The sequence below is a fragment of the Desmodus rotundus genome, chromosome 10, assembly GCF_022682495.2.
Source record: "Desmodus rotundus isolate HL8 chromosome 10, HLdesRot8A.1, whole genome shotgun sequence".
In the NCBI taxonomy this organism is placed as follows: domain Eukaryota; kingdom Metazoa; phylum Chordata; class Mammalia; order Chiroptera; family Phyllostomidae; genus Desmodus; species Desmodus rotundus.
This window is the reverse complement of record NC_071396.1, coordinates 51354320-51368813: the sequence shown is the minus strand read 5'-3', so window position 1 is coordinate 51368813 and position 14494 is coordinate 51354320. Positions and strand designations below refer to the sequence as shown.

General features: G+C 52.7%; 1 protein-coding gene across 2 annotated transcripts; it reads left to right on the top strand.

Moving 5' to 3' along the window:
* The first annotated feature begins 2890 nt into the window (after window positions 1–2890).
* On the top strand, window positions 2891–14256 carry HBEGF (heparin binding EGF like growth factor). Of its 2 annotated transcripts, none has more exons than XM_024575332.4 (6): window positions 2891–3332; window positions 3537–3710; window positions 6479–6656; window positions 11884–12039; window positions 12442–12532; window positions 12826–14256. In XM_024575332.4, the coding sequence occupies exons 1-5, from the start codon at window positions 3287–3289 to the stop codon at window positions 12512–12514; spliced, it is 627 nt and encodes a 208-aa protein (XP_024431100.1). In that variant the 5' UTR covers window positions 2891–3286; the 3' UTR covers window positions 12515–12532; window positions 12826–14256. The 2 variants fall into 2 exon arrangements, with proteins under 2 accessions (XP_024431100.1, XP_053769362.1); XM_053913387.2 differs by having other exon boundaries at window positions 2894–3332; window positions 6482–6656.
* Window positions 14257–14494: the final 238 nt, after the last annotated feature.

The following is a 14494-nucleotide window of genomic DNA, read 5'->3' as shown; positions in this document are numbered from 1 at the left end:
GTTCCTCTCTAAGTCCCTTCCCTCCCTTTCATGTCATCACCAGCATCCCTTTTGCGCAGCTCCTCCCCACTGGCTCGTGAGTGTTCTCCCCAAATCAAGCTCTCTGTGGCTTAGCAGTGAGTCAGTGGCACTCAGAGTATCAGGGACCTGCCTCTCCAGAGGCCTGGGCACCCGGCACAGGGCTGGGAAGCAGGACACCAGGGTTCCTAACACATTCTGACTCACTGGTGGCCCAGGGCCAGTAAATCTCTCAGCCTCAATTTTCTCATGGTCAATAGGTAGTCAGAGAAATTGGAGTGGCCCATTTATTTGGACTGTGCTTCCTTAGAAGTGTGTCTCTGGCACCTGACCGCCCGGACAGCAGGTAGGGGAAGACGTGAAAGAATCTGCATCACTGTGCTTTCCCATTGACACCCCATTCAATGCTCACAATGGCAGGGAGTAAAATCAGGGTCTTCCTTGGTCTGCAACATCTTCTGTTATCTGTCTCTAGCTTTTGCTCCAATGTGATGTCATATCCCTCCTTCCTTCCTGGCCTCCCCTTTGTTCCTTGAATGCTCCACACTTGTTCCCACATCAGAGCTTTTGCATGGATTGGACTGCTTTTGCCACAGATGACCACAAGTACGGTCCCTTCTTCGTATTCATGCTTCGGTTTACATGTCACCTGCTCAGAGAGGCCTTTGCTAAACAGTCACCAAATCTAAATCATCATCCCAAGCCCTGGGACGTGTCGTTTTATAGTACATCGTTGTATTTCAACTTTTATCGTGGCTCTGCCATCATAGCACCTATTTTTTACGGACCTTGTCCTGCCTGTGTCCCCCTACTGCAGAATGTAAGCTCCATGAAGGCACATCCTGGCTGTCTGGTTTATCGCTGTGTCCCTAGTGCCTGGAAAGTGTTCAGTGGATGTTCGTGGAATAAATGAGTTAATGAATTTGCCCCGGCGTTAATTGCAATTTCTTTTTTGGTTAGGAGACACTCAGTGTTCTGAGAGGGGAAGTGACTGTCCAAATACATTCCAGGCCTTTTGTCTTCTTTTCCAGGCCCTTCCCGTAAGACCTGGCTGACACACAGACCTAGCTGGGGTGAGGCTTCCAGGTGTGACGAAAACTTGGAGTTGCCCCATGAATGGGACTAAGGCTGATGTGGGGGTGAGAAGGCGGAAGAGCACACGAAGGGAATGGCAGGCTAGGACAGGACAGCAGGGTGTGAACTTGGCCTTAGGTCGGGGAAAGAGGAGTGACTTGGCTGTGTGTCAAGAAGTCTTCCCCTCCACCTTCCCCTGGGAAGAGCCCTGACCCCAAGGTGGCTTTTTAGGGTGGGGGGTTGGGGGGAAGCAGGTGATCAGGCAGTTGCTGTGGGAGAACAAAGGTGTGGAGTGGGTTTGACCACCCACAGAGGTCCTCGGCCCAACACTGATCACTCAGAGGAATAATTCCACAGTGGCACTTGGCCAAACAGGTGACAGGTAATCTTCTGCCTGAAACCAGCCAAACTACAGCATGGGACCTCAAACCTGTGGGGGGGCGGGGAGAGAGAAAAGAGAGGCCTCTAAGGGAATACAGTGGGAAAGGTGGAATGCTTTGTGATAATGATGATGATAATGATGATAATGTCACATTTACTGAGAGTTTATAATATGCTTGGCACTACTTTAACTGCTTTATATGTGTTCCCTTGTTCATCTTCAAAAACCTCTCTCTCAAAAAACAAATAAACAAAAAACCCCTCTATCCAAAGGAGGTGTTCATATTATTACTGTTATTCCCATTTTGGAGATGTGGAAACTGAGGCTCGGTGAAAATAAATATCTTGTCCAAGGTCACACAGTAATTAAAAAGACAGGGTTCCAATTTAGGGCTGTAGTGATTCTCTGCACCTTAGAACCTAGGGAGGGCTGCAGGGGGCAGGTTAAGAGGGTGGAGCCTGATTGACCCCTGCAAAAGCAGGGGTGGGGAGGGACAGTAGGATAGACTGCGTATAAATAGCAGGCCTGTTTTTATCCCTACACATGGACTGAATCAGGCAAGCAGCTCTATTTGGCTCAATTTGAGGGCTCTGAATGCCAACCCAGCCCTGTGTCACACAAATCCCTCCCCAGCACGTTCCTAGGAGCTGAAATACCCACTGACAATCATTTATTTGGGTCAGGACATTGACTCCAGAAGACCCCTGTAACAACAACATATAGGCTGGAAGAGAAATACATCACTCTCCTGGCACCTGTGGAACCAAGCAACCCTAGGCTAGCTAGCTGTGTGTCCTGCAGAAGTGGTTCTCGGCTTTTATGTTCCAGAAGAAGTTGGTGTTCAAAGGTAAGGAAAAGCATGAGGCTTGTTCCAAATTCTGTGTCTCCCCAATCCCAGAAGCTTGGCAATTATAATTCATAGTCCCAAAATCCTAGTGGACACTGTGTCCTCTGGGGGATAGAGTGGGGGAGGTTGGAAGAATCCTAACCTCCTTTGCTTTTGTTGGATTGATACCAAGTGTCTGCAACTGCAACTCTAGTTCCCCCGGGCTCGTGAGATCTGCTGGTATTCATATGTCTAATTTTTAAATGACAAATAAAGGTACTATTTATTGGTATTATGTATTCGGTAGGCAAAGAAGCGGGTTTCCGAGACTCAGACACTGACATGGTAGAGAGCTCCGCTTTGGAGAAGGGATGGGCTTAGGGATCAGGCCGGGGGGACGGGAAGGAACGAGGGGTGTCCAAAGCTGCAGGTCGACAAGGATTTGGGGAACTGGTCCCCGCCACCTGCCGGTCACCAGTCTTACCCAGTCAAGCGGTGGCTGCCCTGGCCTGGTCCCAAAAAATGTGAGCGCCGCCCCTACTCCCGCCCCCTTCCCCGCCGCGCCGGGGGGTCGGGGGCTAGGCTGCAGGCGCCGGGAGCCGGGCGAACGGCCCAGCGCGGGAGGGGGAGGGGGCGGCGCGAGGCGGGGCGGAGCGTCCGCGCCTCGCCGAGCCTTATTCCCGGCCGCGCGCCGGGAGCGCTCAGTCGATTGAGGGAGCTGTGCGCATCACGCATCAGGCGAGCCTGACCCGGGCGCTGGGGCTCCGGCGGACAGAAGCAAGTCCCGACCGACCGAGTGAGCAGACAGACACCCAGGGGCCGCTAGCTCCGCGCAGGTCCCAGCAAGACTCCTACCCGGAGGGCGACAGCAGTCCGTGCCCCGAGGAATCTCCTGCTCTCCTCCCACCCTATTTCCCGCGCCAGCGCCCGGTGGCCGCCGCCTCCAAAGTGATTGCTGCCTCGCCGCCTTCGCCGAGTCCGGGACCATGAAGCTGCTGCCGTCGGTGGTGCTGAAGCTCTTTCTGGCTGCAGGTAAGAGGGCTACCGACGCCCCCGGAGGTCGGGGGCGGGGGATGGGGACGCTCTGCTGGGGGTACGGGGAAGGTCGCTGCTGCGCCCCCGGCGTGGGCCACTTGGTGGGGCCCGTGCTCCCTGGTAGGCGGGCGCTGGCAATCGTGCGTGGCGACCGGGGGTCTGGGCGGAGGGTCTGATGCGGCCTTGCCCCCTCACTGGCAGTGCTCTCGGCGTTGGTGACCGGAGAGAGCCTGGAGCGGCTTCGTAGAGGGTTGGAGGGTGGAACCAGCAACCTGGGATCTCCCACTGAATCTACGGACCAGCTGCTGACCCCGGGAGGCGGACGGGGCCGGGAAGCCCTGGACTTGAAAGAGGCCGACCTGGACCTTTTCAGAGGTGGGTGTGGGGGCTGCCCATCCTCAAACACTGGTGGGCAGGTGAAGAATAAGCAGATCCGGGATTCATGTTGTTTGGGCACACCTGTGGGTTTGGGGTATTCATGGAGGACTTCAAGGAAAATCTGATAGGCCTGGCGAGCATAACGAGGGATCCTGGAATGGGGGTCGCGCTCTTTTTGGCCCTTGGTTGCCGTATGCCAAGTTGCTGCCCTTCTGAGTACCTTGGAGCAAATGGAGGCAGGCAAGGTATCTGGGGTCTGTACATTCCTCTGAGGTAAGCTGGGTGGTAGGAACAAGGAAAGATTGAGATGCTTTCTCTAGAGTTTCTGTGTAAAAATGGGCACAAGTCCTAATTCCCACATCAAATGACTAAAAAATAACAGACGAGGAGAAGCTATGCACATAGTAGGTATGCAGTGTAAATCTTCTCCATCCACTTGTGTCCAGTTTGGGGAAACAGAGGGGAATGAGAAACAGTCTCCCCAGGTGAAGCCAGCACTTCCTGGAAAGGCTATGAATGATGAGCACTGGGTCCCTAGGGAGCTGTATTGAAATGCTGAGTATCTACAAATCTTACCCAAAGTCTGGAGACTTCCTGACCTCCTTGAGTTCCCGAAAGAAACTCCAAAGGAAGAAGGGCCCAGTGGGATCCTCCAACCGGCAGATTGGCTGTGGCTGAGTATAGGAACAGACAGGGCAGAGTCCAGAGTCACTGGCATTGCCTGCTGCCCTCGCCACCTGCAGCAATTCATGAGGGTGGAGCAGGGACTGAGCCCCGGAGGACCGGAATGACTATATTTGGTTGGAAAGATAGCCACCGGTTCTAGCCCCACCTCCAGCCACTCACCTCTCTCCTTACCCGGTGCTTCCCTTGGGTGCTGTCTCTGCTTGGAAAATGAAGGTTCTGCTGCAAAGCTGAACCTGGGCTCTCATCCTTCATCATCTCATAGTGGACCGTCGGGGTCACCCGTGAATGCTGCTGACCCTCTCCTTCTCTGCTGGGCAGAGCTGGGCTGTGACTCACCCTCCACCCACGCAGCTGCTCCTCATACCTCTGCAGACCTGACTCACTGCTCCCTCTCCCGGACAGGAGCCTGGCTGTCACCCTGTCATTCTTCTCCTCCCCTTTCTCATTGGCTTGGGTTATCTGCTTCAGTTTCGCCACAGCTCTGGTCACTTGAGTTTCTCTCAGCACCTGCCTTACCTTCTGAGCTCGGAAGGGGCCTGGGTCTGCACCGGAGGGGCCTGGGGCCTGGGGACTGCTGGCCCCAGTCTCTCTTCCCATCCCTTGGCTTTGCTGGGTGAAGATTGTTTCTCAGGGTATCCTATCACTTAAAATAAATGTTACCATTTATTAAGTGCCTACTGTGTTCTAGGCATTCAACACGTTACTGGGGGTTAATTAATCCTTATAGCAACCCTCTGAAATGGGTACTCTTACTGTCCACTTTTTATCCAAAATCCCAAGACTCAGAGAGATTAAGTACCTTGTCCAAAATCATGTGGCTGAAATGGGAGCCCAGGTCTGCTGACTTCAGAGCCCATTCATTGTCTCATTCCTGGCTCAGCATCCCAGGTGCTCTAGACTTGTCCAGGGGAGGGGATGGGGTATGTGAGGCAGCTTAGTGTACTGGGAAACAGCACGGGATATGGAGTCTAGAGACCATATTTTTGATCCCAACCCTGTACGACCTTGGCCAAGTCACTGCCTTTTGGGACCTCAAGTTTTTCATTTGAAATGGAAAGCCATGCTATTTCAGCTTGAGGATCCTAGGTCTCCAATCTAATGTTTGATGCTCACCTGTCTGCCAGACATGTGGCTACAGCCGTGGACAGTGGGCAGGGAAGAGGGGGACTGGTGTCAGACCCTTGGGCTGATGGGTGTCGCCCATGGTCAGTCCCAGTGGGATGTCTGTGTGAGGTGGTTTTCCCCCTTTGAAGCATGGAAAGGATGGGGGCAGTCATTGTTGTTCCAGAACCTTCTGGATAGTTCCTTACTTTTTGTCTTTCTACCACCGTACACACCATACTCCCCATCCTAGGGAGCTATAAACAGGACATTTGGGGGTCTATGTAAATGGACCTTTGAGAGAAGTGGTGAGCTGCAAAAGGCACAGAGCAGGGTAAATATTTTGCTTGAGGTCAAAAAAGCAAGGCCCTGACCAGGGATGGTTTGCTTGCAGTCCCTGAGCTTGGCTCTGAACTGGGCTCTCGGTACTCTGGTGCTAATAGGTCCCCCAGAGGAGGCCACCTGGACATGGGCACTGCTCTGACTTAAGGAGCACCCCCCTCCACACACACACAAGAAAACCCTCCGAGAACCTTCTGCAGCAGCAGTTTTTATCTCTGACACTGTCTTCCGGCAAATGGGTCACCGAGCGCAGTATCAGGAAATGATTTAAGGCCAAAATAGAACCAAGTGGGCGTGGGGCAGGAGGAGATGGGATGGACAGTGGGGCCGGGGTGAGGTTGGTGGAATTGCCTAGTCAGCTGCAGTTACTCAAGAGGAGCTAGCATTCTTAGAATGAGGATTTTAAACTGAGTTTGTGAAATGCCTTCCGTGGGACCCCCACTAGCCTCTACTTCCTCCACTACTTTCTGGTGGCTCTGCCCAGTCCTCCTTCAGTCCCTGGGAGGCATGGAGCCAATGGGCCTTCCCAGGCCTCTGATTTCAGGTGGGATCAAAGAGTACACCCTCCTTTGAGACGCTGTGCTATTCCGATTCTCCCGGGCATCGAAGACTAACAGAGCGCTTATCTCCGGCAGTAGCTTTCTCCTCCAAGCCGCAAGCTCTGGCCACACCCAGCAAGGAGGAGCGTGGGAAAAGGAAGAAGAAAGGCAAGGGCTTGGGGAAGAAGAGAGACCCATGTCTTCGCAGATACAAGGACTACTGCATTCATGGAGACTGCAAATATGTGAAGGAGGTCCGGGCCCCGTCCTGCATGTAAGTGTCCCTGCCCCCAGCCTGACTGTCAGCATGCTCTTTGTCAGCCACGTGGCTGTTCCTAGTTGTCACTGTTCCTTGAATTCATAATTCCACCCAGTTTCTTCTCAACCTCTGGGTGGAAGTTGGGAGGAAGGGAAATATTTTTAGTCAGAGGAAGGGGCTTCCCCCACATAGGATGTAATTTCCTGTGGTGTGGGTCTGTGACCGTTCTCGCATCCTTGGGGACATTTCCTGCTTGCTCAGAAATACGCATATGGCTAGGAGAGCTGACACCTGAAGGCAGGTCCTTCATTCCTGCCTCATGCCTACTCCAGATGGGACAAACCAGTAGGAAACACGGCAGAGTGTTTCTGGGCGGAGTGGGGCTCCTGTGGCCTTCTTTCTCAAGCCCTGCAGGCAGCTGTGATGTACATTTGGACACGTTCTGTGCAGGTGTGTGTGTACTCGAACGTGCGTGCACAAGAGCGAGCTAATGTGGGTTGAATCTAAGGCATGGCAGGACTGCACAGAGAGCGATCATCGTGGGAGTGGAGAGAAACCCCTCCTCCTTCCTCCACCTTCCCCCCAACAAGGGCCAGGAGGTTGGGGACGTGGTGGGTATTGGCCTTTGGCCAAAGGGTGGGAGAACACTCCCTTTGTGCAAGATTCACAGGAAATGGCACCCAACCCAGTAGGCATCAGCCCCCAGGCAGGCAGCACCACCCTTCCCCGGGCAGGGGTGTGGGTGGAGGGGCCATGGGTTCCCCAGCGGATCTGATAGGCCAAGCCCAGCAAACGGCTGTCTTGGCAACCCCTCAGGGATGACGGCACTGCCACACTCTCTGGCAGGCATAATGTCGCCAGTGTGCCTGAGGCCAACACCCGAGTCAGGCTGTAAACATCCACTCTCCTCTGCTGGGCACGAGGCCCTATGGGGAGGCAGGCTCTGTGACCTGGGAGACTCTGGCCGCGCCAGGAGATTGCTTGGTGCATATCACCTCCCGACCTGTCAAGAAGACTGGCTGCCTGGCATCTCCTGTACTGTGATGGTGCAGATCCCTTGGCTGTTTAAGCTTCCTTTTCTCGTCTGATCTCACATAGCCGAGCTTGGCACGTGGCAGACAGACTTGTTACTCCCCACCAGGTTCACGGTCACTTATGTGTCCTCTCCTATAACATCCTGGTCAGGAGCTTGACATGGGTGGGGGCTGCTAAAGAACGACAGAGACAGTCTCCATGTAATCCTTCCCAAAGGTCTTGGGACGAGGCAGGAAATGTTTGTCTTAAATTTATAAAATGGCATCATTGGCACAAGGCGGAGGGAGTGACTCTGAGGGTAGTCAAGAGGGACTAAGGCCAAGCATCTGTCTGGGCCAAACTGGTTCAGGGCGTTGGTGGATGGACTTCCACTGCTCAGCTGTGAACCCTTGCAGGGCTGCTGTCCTGGAGAGCCGGGCTCAAGCCACCTCCTAAGCCCACAGAACCTAGATAAGGGTGCCCAGGGCCATGGTGGTCCTGGGGATGGTGATGATAACCATGAAGATGCTTCTCTCCTTTGCCCTGAAGCTCCACAGTTTACATGCAACATGAGTTGAGCCCAATAGGTGTATGCTGGGCACCTACTTGATGCCAGCTATTCTAGGGGATGGGGAGATGTAGCCCTGTCTTGGGATTCTCAGAAGCCGCCTGCTGGGCAGGCAGTGCTTGCTGTCTACTCGAAAGATGAGGAAACTGGAGCCAGGCAGTAGGAAGTGATTTGCCTGAGATCAACAGCTAAATAAGTGGATGGAAACAGGACAGGGCTCAGGTGCCTGACTTCCAGTCCAACATGCTTTTTATGTCCCCGGGCTGCTCTCAGCGTTGGCTTGCATCCTTCTTCCCCGTCTGTCCTCACAGAGCTTCAGTGGGGTTTTACAAAGGGCAGCTGTTCGCCTGGAGGTCTCTAAAGGCTTTTACTAGCTGGAGAGAAGGGCAATCTGATAGGAAGACTTTGTGTCTGCTTTGTAGGCGTATTTTCAAGGGGCTGGATTCTGGGTCTGGTGTGGCTGCCTCCTGCCTCCTGCCTCCAGCCCTTGGTATTCAGGGCAGAAGGCAGTGAGAAGATGCAGAGCTCCTGGTTTGGGGCAATGTAACATCTGGACACCTACATCTGGGGCCCTGTGTGGCTCCTCCTTGCCTCCAGACCCAGGAACCTCCACAGGGTGTGTCCAGGCTGCTGTGGTGAGCTTGAGGCTAGCCGGCTTCCTAAAACAGCCCTCCACAGCCACCGTCCACAGGAAAACTCTTTTGTGTCACCAGCCAAAAGTTGCCCTCAAAGAGCAGTTTCCTGGGGCTCCTGACTGCCTGCTGACCCAGATATTGGCTGCAGAGTTTCCTGTGGCTGGAGGAGACCTGGGGGCAGGGGGCTGAGGAAGACTCAGAGCTGGCATAGGGACAAGCTTGGGGGCTCTCCTTGCCTCCCTGCCAGGTGCTGAGAAGGAGTGGTGAGCCCCTTCTCTTTGGCTCTGTCTGACTTTGGTGTCCCATTCCTCTGCTATGGGCAGTACCCTCTGGAGTCCATTATATGATACTGCACATGTATGAGGGGCTTAGCCTCTTACTAAAAAAAAAATGCTTTTGTCTACGTTATTTGATCTTCACAATACTCGAGTGAGGTAGCATTTATTTTTCCTGTGTTTTACATGAGAAAACCAAAGCTCGGAAAGATAAAGTGACTTGCTCAAGATTGCCTGGCTAGAAATAGCAGCAGGACCCGCCTGGAACTCATGTGTTCTGAGACCCCTGCACCAGACGGTGCCCCCTCCACGTCTTGCAGTGGAGGTGGAGAAGCCCAGTTTGGAACACGTCTCTGGACCCTAGAGGTTCTTGCTTCTGCTGTAATACAAGTTTGGAAATGGGTCACAGACGTGGGTAGGAGGGACGTGTCCCAGTTTGATGCTGGCTCTGGGGAAGACACACGATCTTGCCCCCACCAGGGGGGATGTTTGGAATGTGCTCACCCTCCTTCCTTCCTTGGGGAATCCAGGAGTCTGCTGCAGAGGGAGGGGGAGGTGGGTAATATTAGGATGTTTACATTATTATCCTTTTGACTCAGGGTGGGGGTGGAGGGATTATGTAACTGGATTGCAGGACTCTGAGGCCAACCTTTATTTCTATCATCTGAGTAACTACCTGTGGGGTTTGAATGATAGGCTGGAAGTGAAAAACAGGCTCAACTTCAGCTCCCCACCCCCACCGGGAGAGCGTCGTCTCTGAAGTCATCCGGACTGCTGGGTTGCATCCTAGCTCTACCACTCACTAGCTGTGTAACCTTGGGCAAGTTGTCTAAGAAGTTAAGCCTCAGTCTCTTCATCTTTAAAATGGGGACAGCAAGTCCTACTTCATAGAGGTGTTTTTAAGATGAAATGAAATGATCCTTGTACAGAAATTAGCACAGAGTACTTGGCGTATTTATTAGTCAAATTAATAATAACTAACAGCAACAGTAGTAACAGGGGGCAGAGTAGCCAGCCTCAGGAACCTACCAACCCCTCAGATCTGTGTTTTCTAGGTATGAGCTGCACTGTTCATGAATTTGGAATATGCCAAAACTGGTTTCTAGTCTTGGCCCTACTGCTTTCTGGTTGTTTAACGTCTGGCAAATCAATCTCTCTGATCCTTAATCTTAGTCTTTCAATCTGTCAGACTGGGCTGTACCTGCCTACCAAGGTGTTTAGGGGTCTCAGTTGAGCTCGTAGATAAGATAGTGTCTTATAAACTGTTGACATCTGTGCACGAGGGACTTTTCCTGGGCGCTCCTGCGAGCTTCCTCTGCATCTGGCAGGAAGGGCGTCATGGTTTTGCCCACCTAAGCCGAGACAGACATGTGGAGTGCGCTCTGCTGTGTGTGTATAGGGAGACTGACCTACATTTATCCTGCAGTGAGGTGTTCCCCAAAGCACCCAGGAGGAGCTGAGGCCAGGAGGGTGCTGGGCAGGAAGGCGGGGGAAGCCTGGCACCTCTGCTGAAGCCTGACCTGGACAGGTCTGTGTCCCGGGTGCCTCTCAGCAGGAAGAAGGGATTCCTTGTTCTGAGGCACTGGGTGCACAACCTGCTTCCCAAAAGGAGGCTGAGCTCAGAATACAGGGCCCCAGGATTTCAGTGCTTTTTGCAGTAGCTAGTGGCCTAATGTCCCCAGGCAGACAATGCCCTGCACCCCCTGATTAGGGAGTGGGCAGTTATGCAGTTATGCGTGTGAGTGGGCAGCTCCCTGAAGTCGGAGTCAGGCGGTCCAGTCCATGTCTCTGCCCTGCTGCGTGCCCTCGGGGAAAAGAGCTCTGCCCTGCTGCATGCCGTGGCATTCCTACCTACATCAAAGGGTTTCCCGGCGCTCAGAGAAAGGAAGGGGCAGAAATGTGCTTGTTCAATTGTAAGCGCTTCCGAGTCTTCCTAAGAGCTTCCAGGAAGTGCTTTGTGTTAGAAGAGGCAGTTGTCATCTGATTTATTTCTAGAGTGAGAAGAGCCAAGCGGTTGTTTCTGACATTCTTCCGTGCTGTAGTGGGACAGCTGGGCAAGATGTCACCTTGGTTTCTTTGCTTTATCCTGCGATGAAGGCGGCCCCGCAGCCCAGTGTTCAGAGGCCAAAGGCCGAAGTCGAGCTCTCAAGTGGGGCCCTGCACCCAGGGGGAGCTGGGAGTTAAATGAAGGGGACTTGAGAAAAGTGACTTCTGGCAAAGGCACAGGACCTATTAATAGGCTGGGCAGTGGCAGAGAGGGACTGGACTCGGGAAGTATTGATGGGGAAGGCCGGGTTTATTTCTGGGTCAGAGTGTTCGAGGGGCCTCCCTAGAGGGAGCGTTACTGAATCTCCTCCGCTTAACCCACCAGCTCATGTGACTAAGTCTCCGTAACCGGCTTAAACAAGCCATCTTCACACACATGCAATAAATCATCCACACGTGGAACACATCTAGCTGAGACCTTGAAGTCCTCCCTCCCTTTTTCCCTGCCTGGAGCGGGAATCTCAGGCCAGAGAATCAGAGGGAGTGGAGAAGGGGGGGTTCGGAGTGAGGGAGGAAGGCCACGGAGCCCTCAGAGGGGCCTTGAAAGAGTCTCTGCTGGGGAAGGGCAGAGGGCAGGCATTGTGGTCAGGGACCGATAGGCTGAGGGTTCGAGGAGTGGGGTTTGGGTCCTGTAGGTGGGCCGTTCTCGACAGTGAGAGACCAGACCACTGACCTTATCTCTGCTTCGTTCTGTCTTGAACCAGCTGCCACCCAGGTTACCACGGAGAGAGGTGCCATGGGCTGAGCCTCCCAGTGGAAAATCGCTTATCTACGTATGACCACACTACCATCCTGGCTGTGGTGGCCGTGGTGCTGTCGTCTGTCTGTCTGCTCGTCATTGTGGGGCTTCTCATGTTTAGGTGAGTGCTGGGGGCCCCTGCAGGCTCTTTCTACAAATCACTTCCATTCCTCCTCTTTCTCCTGGGTGCTCTGCCTGGTGACCGCATGAGCCCTCCAAGCTCCCCAAATTCTTGGCTAGCATTCCGATTGCATTCCTGAGGACAGGTCCTCATAAGGATGTTGTGAGGATTGTATGAAGGAGGTAAAAATTTCTTAGCAAACTGTAGCCTGCGGTTAGAGACAGCTTGGGTCCCTTGAGGCAGTTGGACCTCTGACCAGAGGTGTATTGGGCTGCCATCCCTCTGGGCTTTTCCAAGTAGTGGATGCAACCACCACGGCATCACCTTTTAGAAGGACCCTCTCTGGGACCTGTGCCCTGTTGTAGCAGGCACAGCTTGCTCACAAAACTTAACCCTCCTCAGGTACCATAGGAGAGGAGGTTATGATGTGGAAAATGAAGAGAAAGTGAAATTGGGCATGACTACTTCCCACTGAGAGAGACCTGTGCTCAAGGTAATGGTCCCTTCTCTGCCCCCTGGCAGCATTACCACCTTTCCCGGGCTCTGTTTCAAGGCTTGCTGAATCCTTCTCTTGGCCTAGGGGTTGGCTTGACCTGGGAGGGCGGGCTAAGGTCAGGGCCCCCTTGCAGAACTGTTTTCAAAAAGACTGCCCGAGGGCACAGCTTCTCCTGCCCTCATTCCCTCTCCTTCCACGCCCTCCCAGATGATCCTTTCACTTAGAAAGACTGGACCTGGGAGACTCTTAAGACTGGATCCAGCTTTAAAATCCTTCCTCTTGTGCTTTAGGAATCAGCTGGGGACTGCTACCTCCGAGAAGACACAAGCTGATCACAGACTTTGCAGAGGGGAAGGACTTCACAACAAGCCGTGAAGACTCCTTTGTCCCTCGTTGCCATCTAGATTGGGCCTCCCTTAATTGCTTTACCAGAGCCTTCAAGTGCCAAACAGAACATGTCCCATGGGGTCTGGATCAGAAGGAAGCGAAAGCGAGGGACCCTCCGGCCCTTCCGATTCCCCTCCACCAAACCCCACTTAACCTGTAAAGTTCGTTTAAACACTTGTCTTCTGGATTAAGATGCCAGTTAAATTCCATATGCTCCAGGATCTGTGACTGAAAGGAGGAAAAGGAAGGAGAGGAAGAAAGAAAGATTCATGGACTCTAAGAAAGAAACAAAGATTGAAAACCCACAGACTTGAGTAGTCACCAAGGGATCTGCCATTTGGACCCTCCGGCGCTGGATTTGATGAGCTAACTGTGAAATACCTTAAGCCTGAGAACTCTGAATTTTGGGACTTCTACCCAAATGGAAAAATAACAACTATTTTTTTTTGTTTGTAAAAATGCCTCTTAAATTATATATTTATTTTATTCTATGTATGTTAATTTATTTAGTTTTTAACAATCTAACAATAATATTTCAAGTGCCTAGACTGTTACTTTGGGATTTCCTGGCCTTCCCCCCGCCTCAGTCCCCCACCATCTGGCTCAGCATCACCGTCTTCTGCCACACATCTGAGGTGTCTCTGTGGCCCATCTGCAGTAAGCTCTCGTCTGTCCACATTTCCGAAGATCTTCCATGGTCAGGGCACCATGGGGGCAGTCTGGACGGTCAGGGCATAGGGTTAACTTTGTCAGATCCGCTCTGTGAGTTGGACTGCAGTCTTGCCTAGGCAATTTTGTCTACCGTTTGTGTTTTGAAAGCCCGAGGTGCTGATGTCAAAGGGTAACAGATATCGGTGTTACCCCGTGTCCTCTCCCTGCCAAATCTCAGAAGAGGTTAGGCTTCCATGCTTGCAGCTCCCCTGGCCCCTGGCCCGCATCTCCCAGGCCCACAGAGTGGGAACTCACTTTCCCTTGTGTCGAGACATTTCCCTTACTCCTGCCACTCTCCTGGTGCTACTCCACGTGGGGGTCAGTGCAGCAGAGGATGATCGAGAGAAGGTGTTAGCGGAAAAAATAGTCTGAGGAGGAACAGGAAACGCTGGAGCTGACTGTTCTCGGTAATTGATAACCTATCAATTGCTACAGAGAAGCTGGAGTGGAAGTGAGGACAGCTTTTACGTAAACCTACCCACCTCACCGAAACTATGGACGGATGCTGTCATGGTCCCTTCTGGAAGTTTCTGGTGCCATTTCTGAACTGTTACAACTTGTATTTCCAAAACTGGTTCATATTTATACTTTGCAATTCAAATAAAGATAACCCTTACTCCATAGCCTTCTGTCTGCTTGTTTGAACTGGGAACTGGTCTAACTAAGCCCTGATTTGGTGTTAGGTCTACACCACGCCTGCTTATATATATTATCTCGGCATCGCCAACAGCCCTGTGATGGTGGTACTGTTGTCCCATTGTTGCAAAAGGGGAAACTGAGGCTCGGAGAGGTTGTGGAACTTGCCTAAGGCTCCACAGTTGGAGTTGGTAAGTGACAGCTGAGACAGGTAGTCTGAGTCCA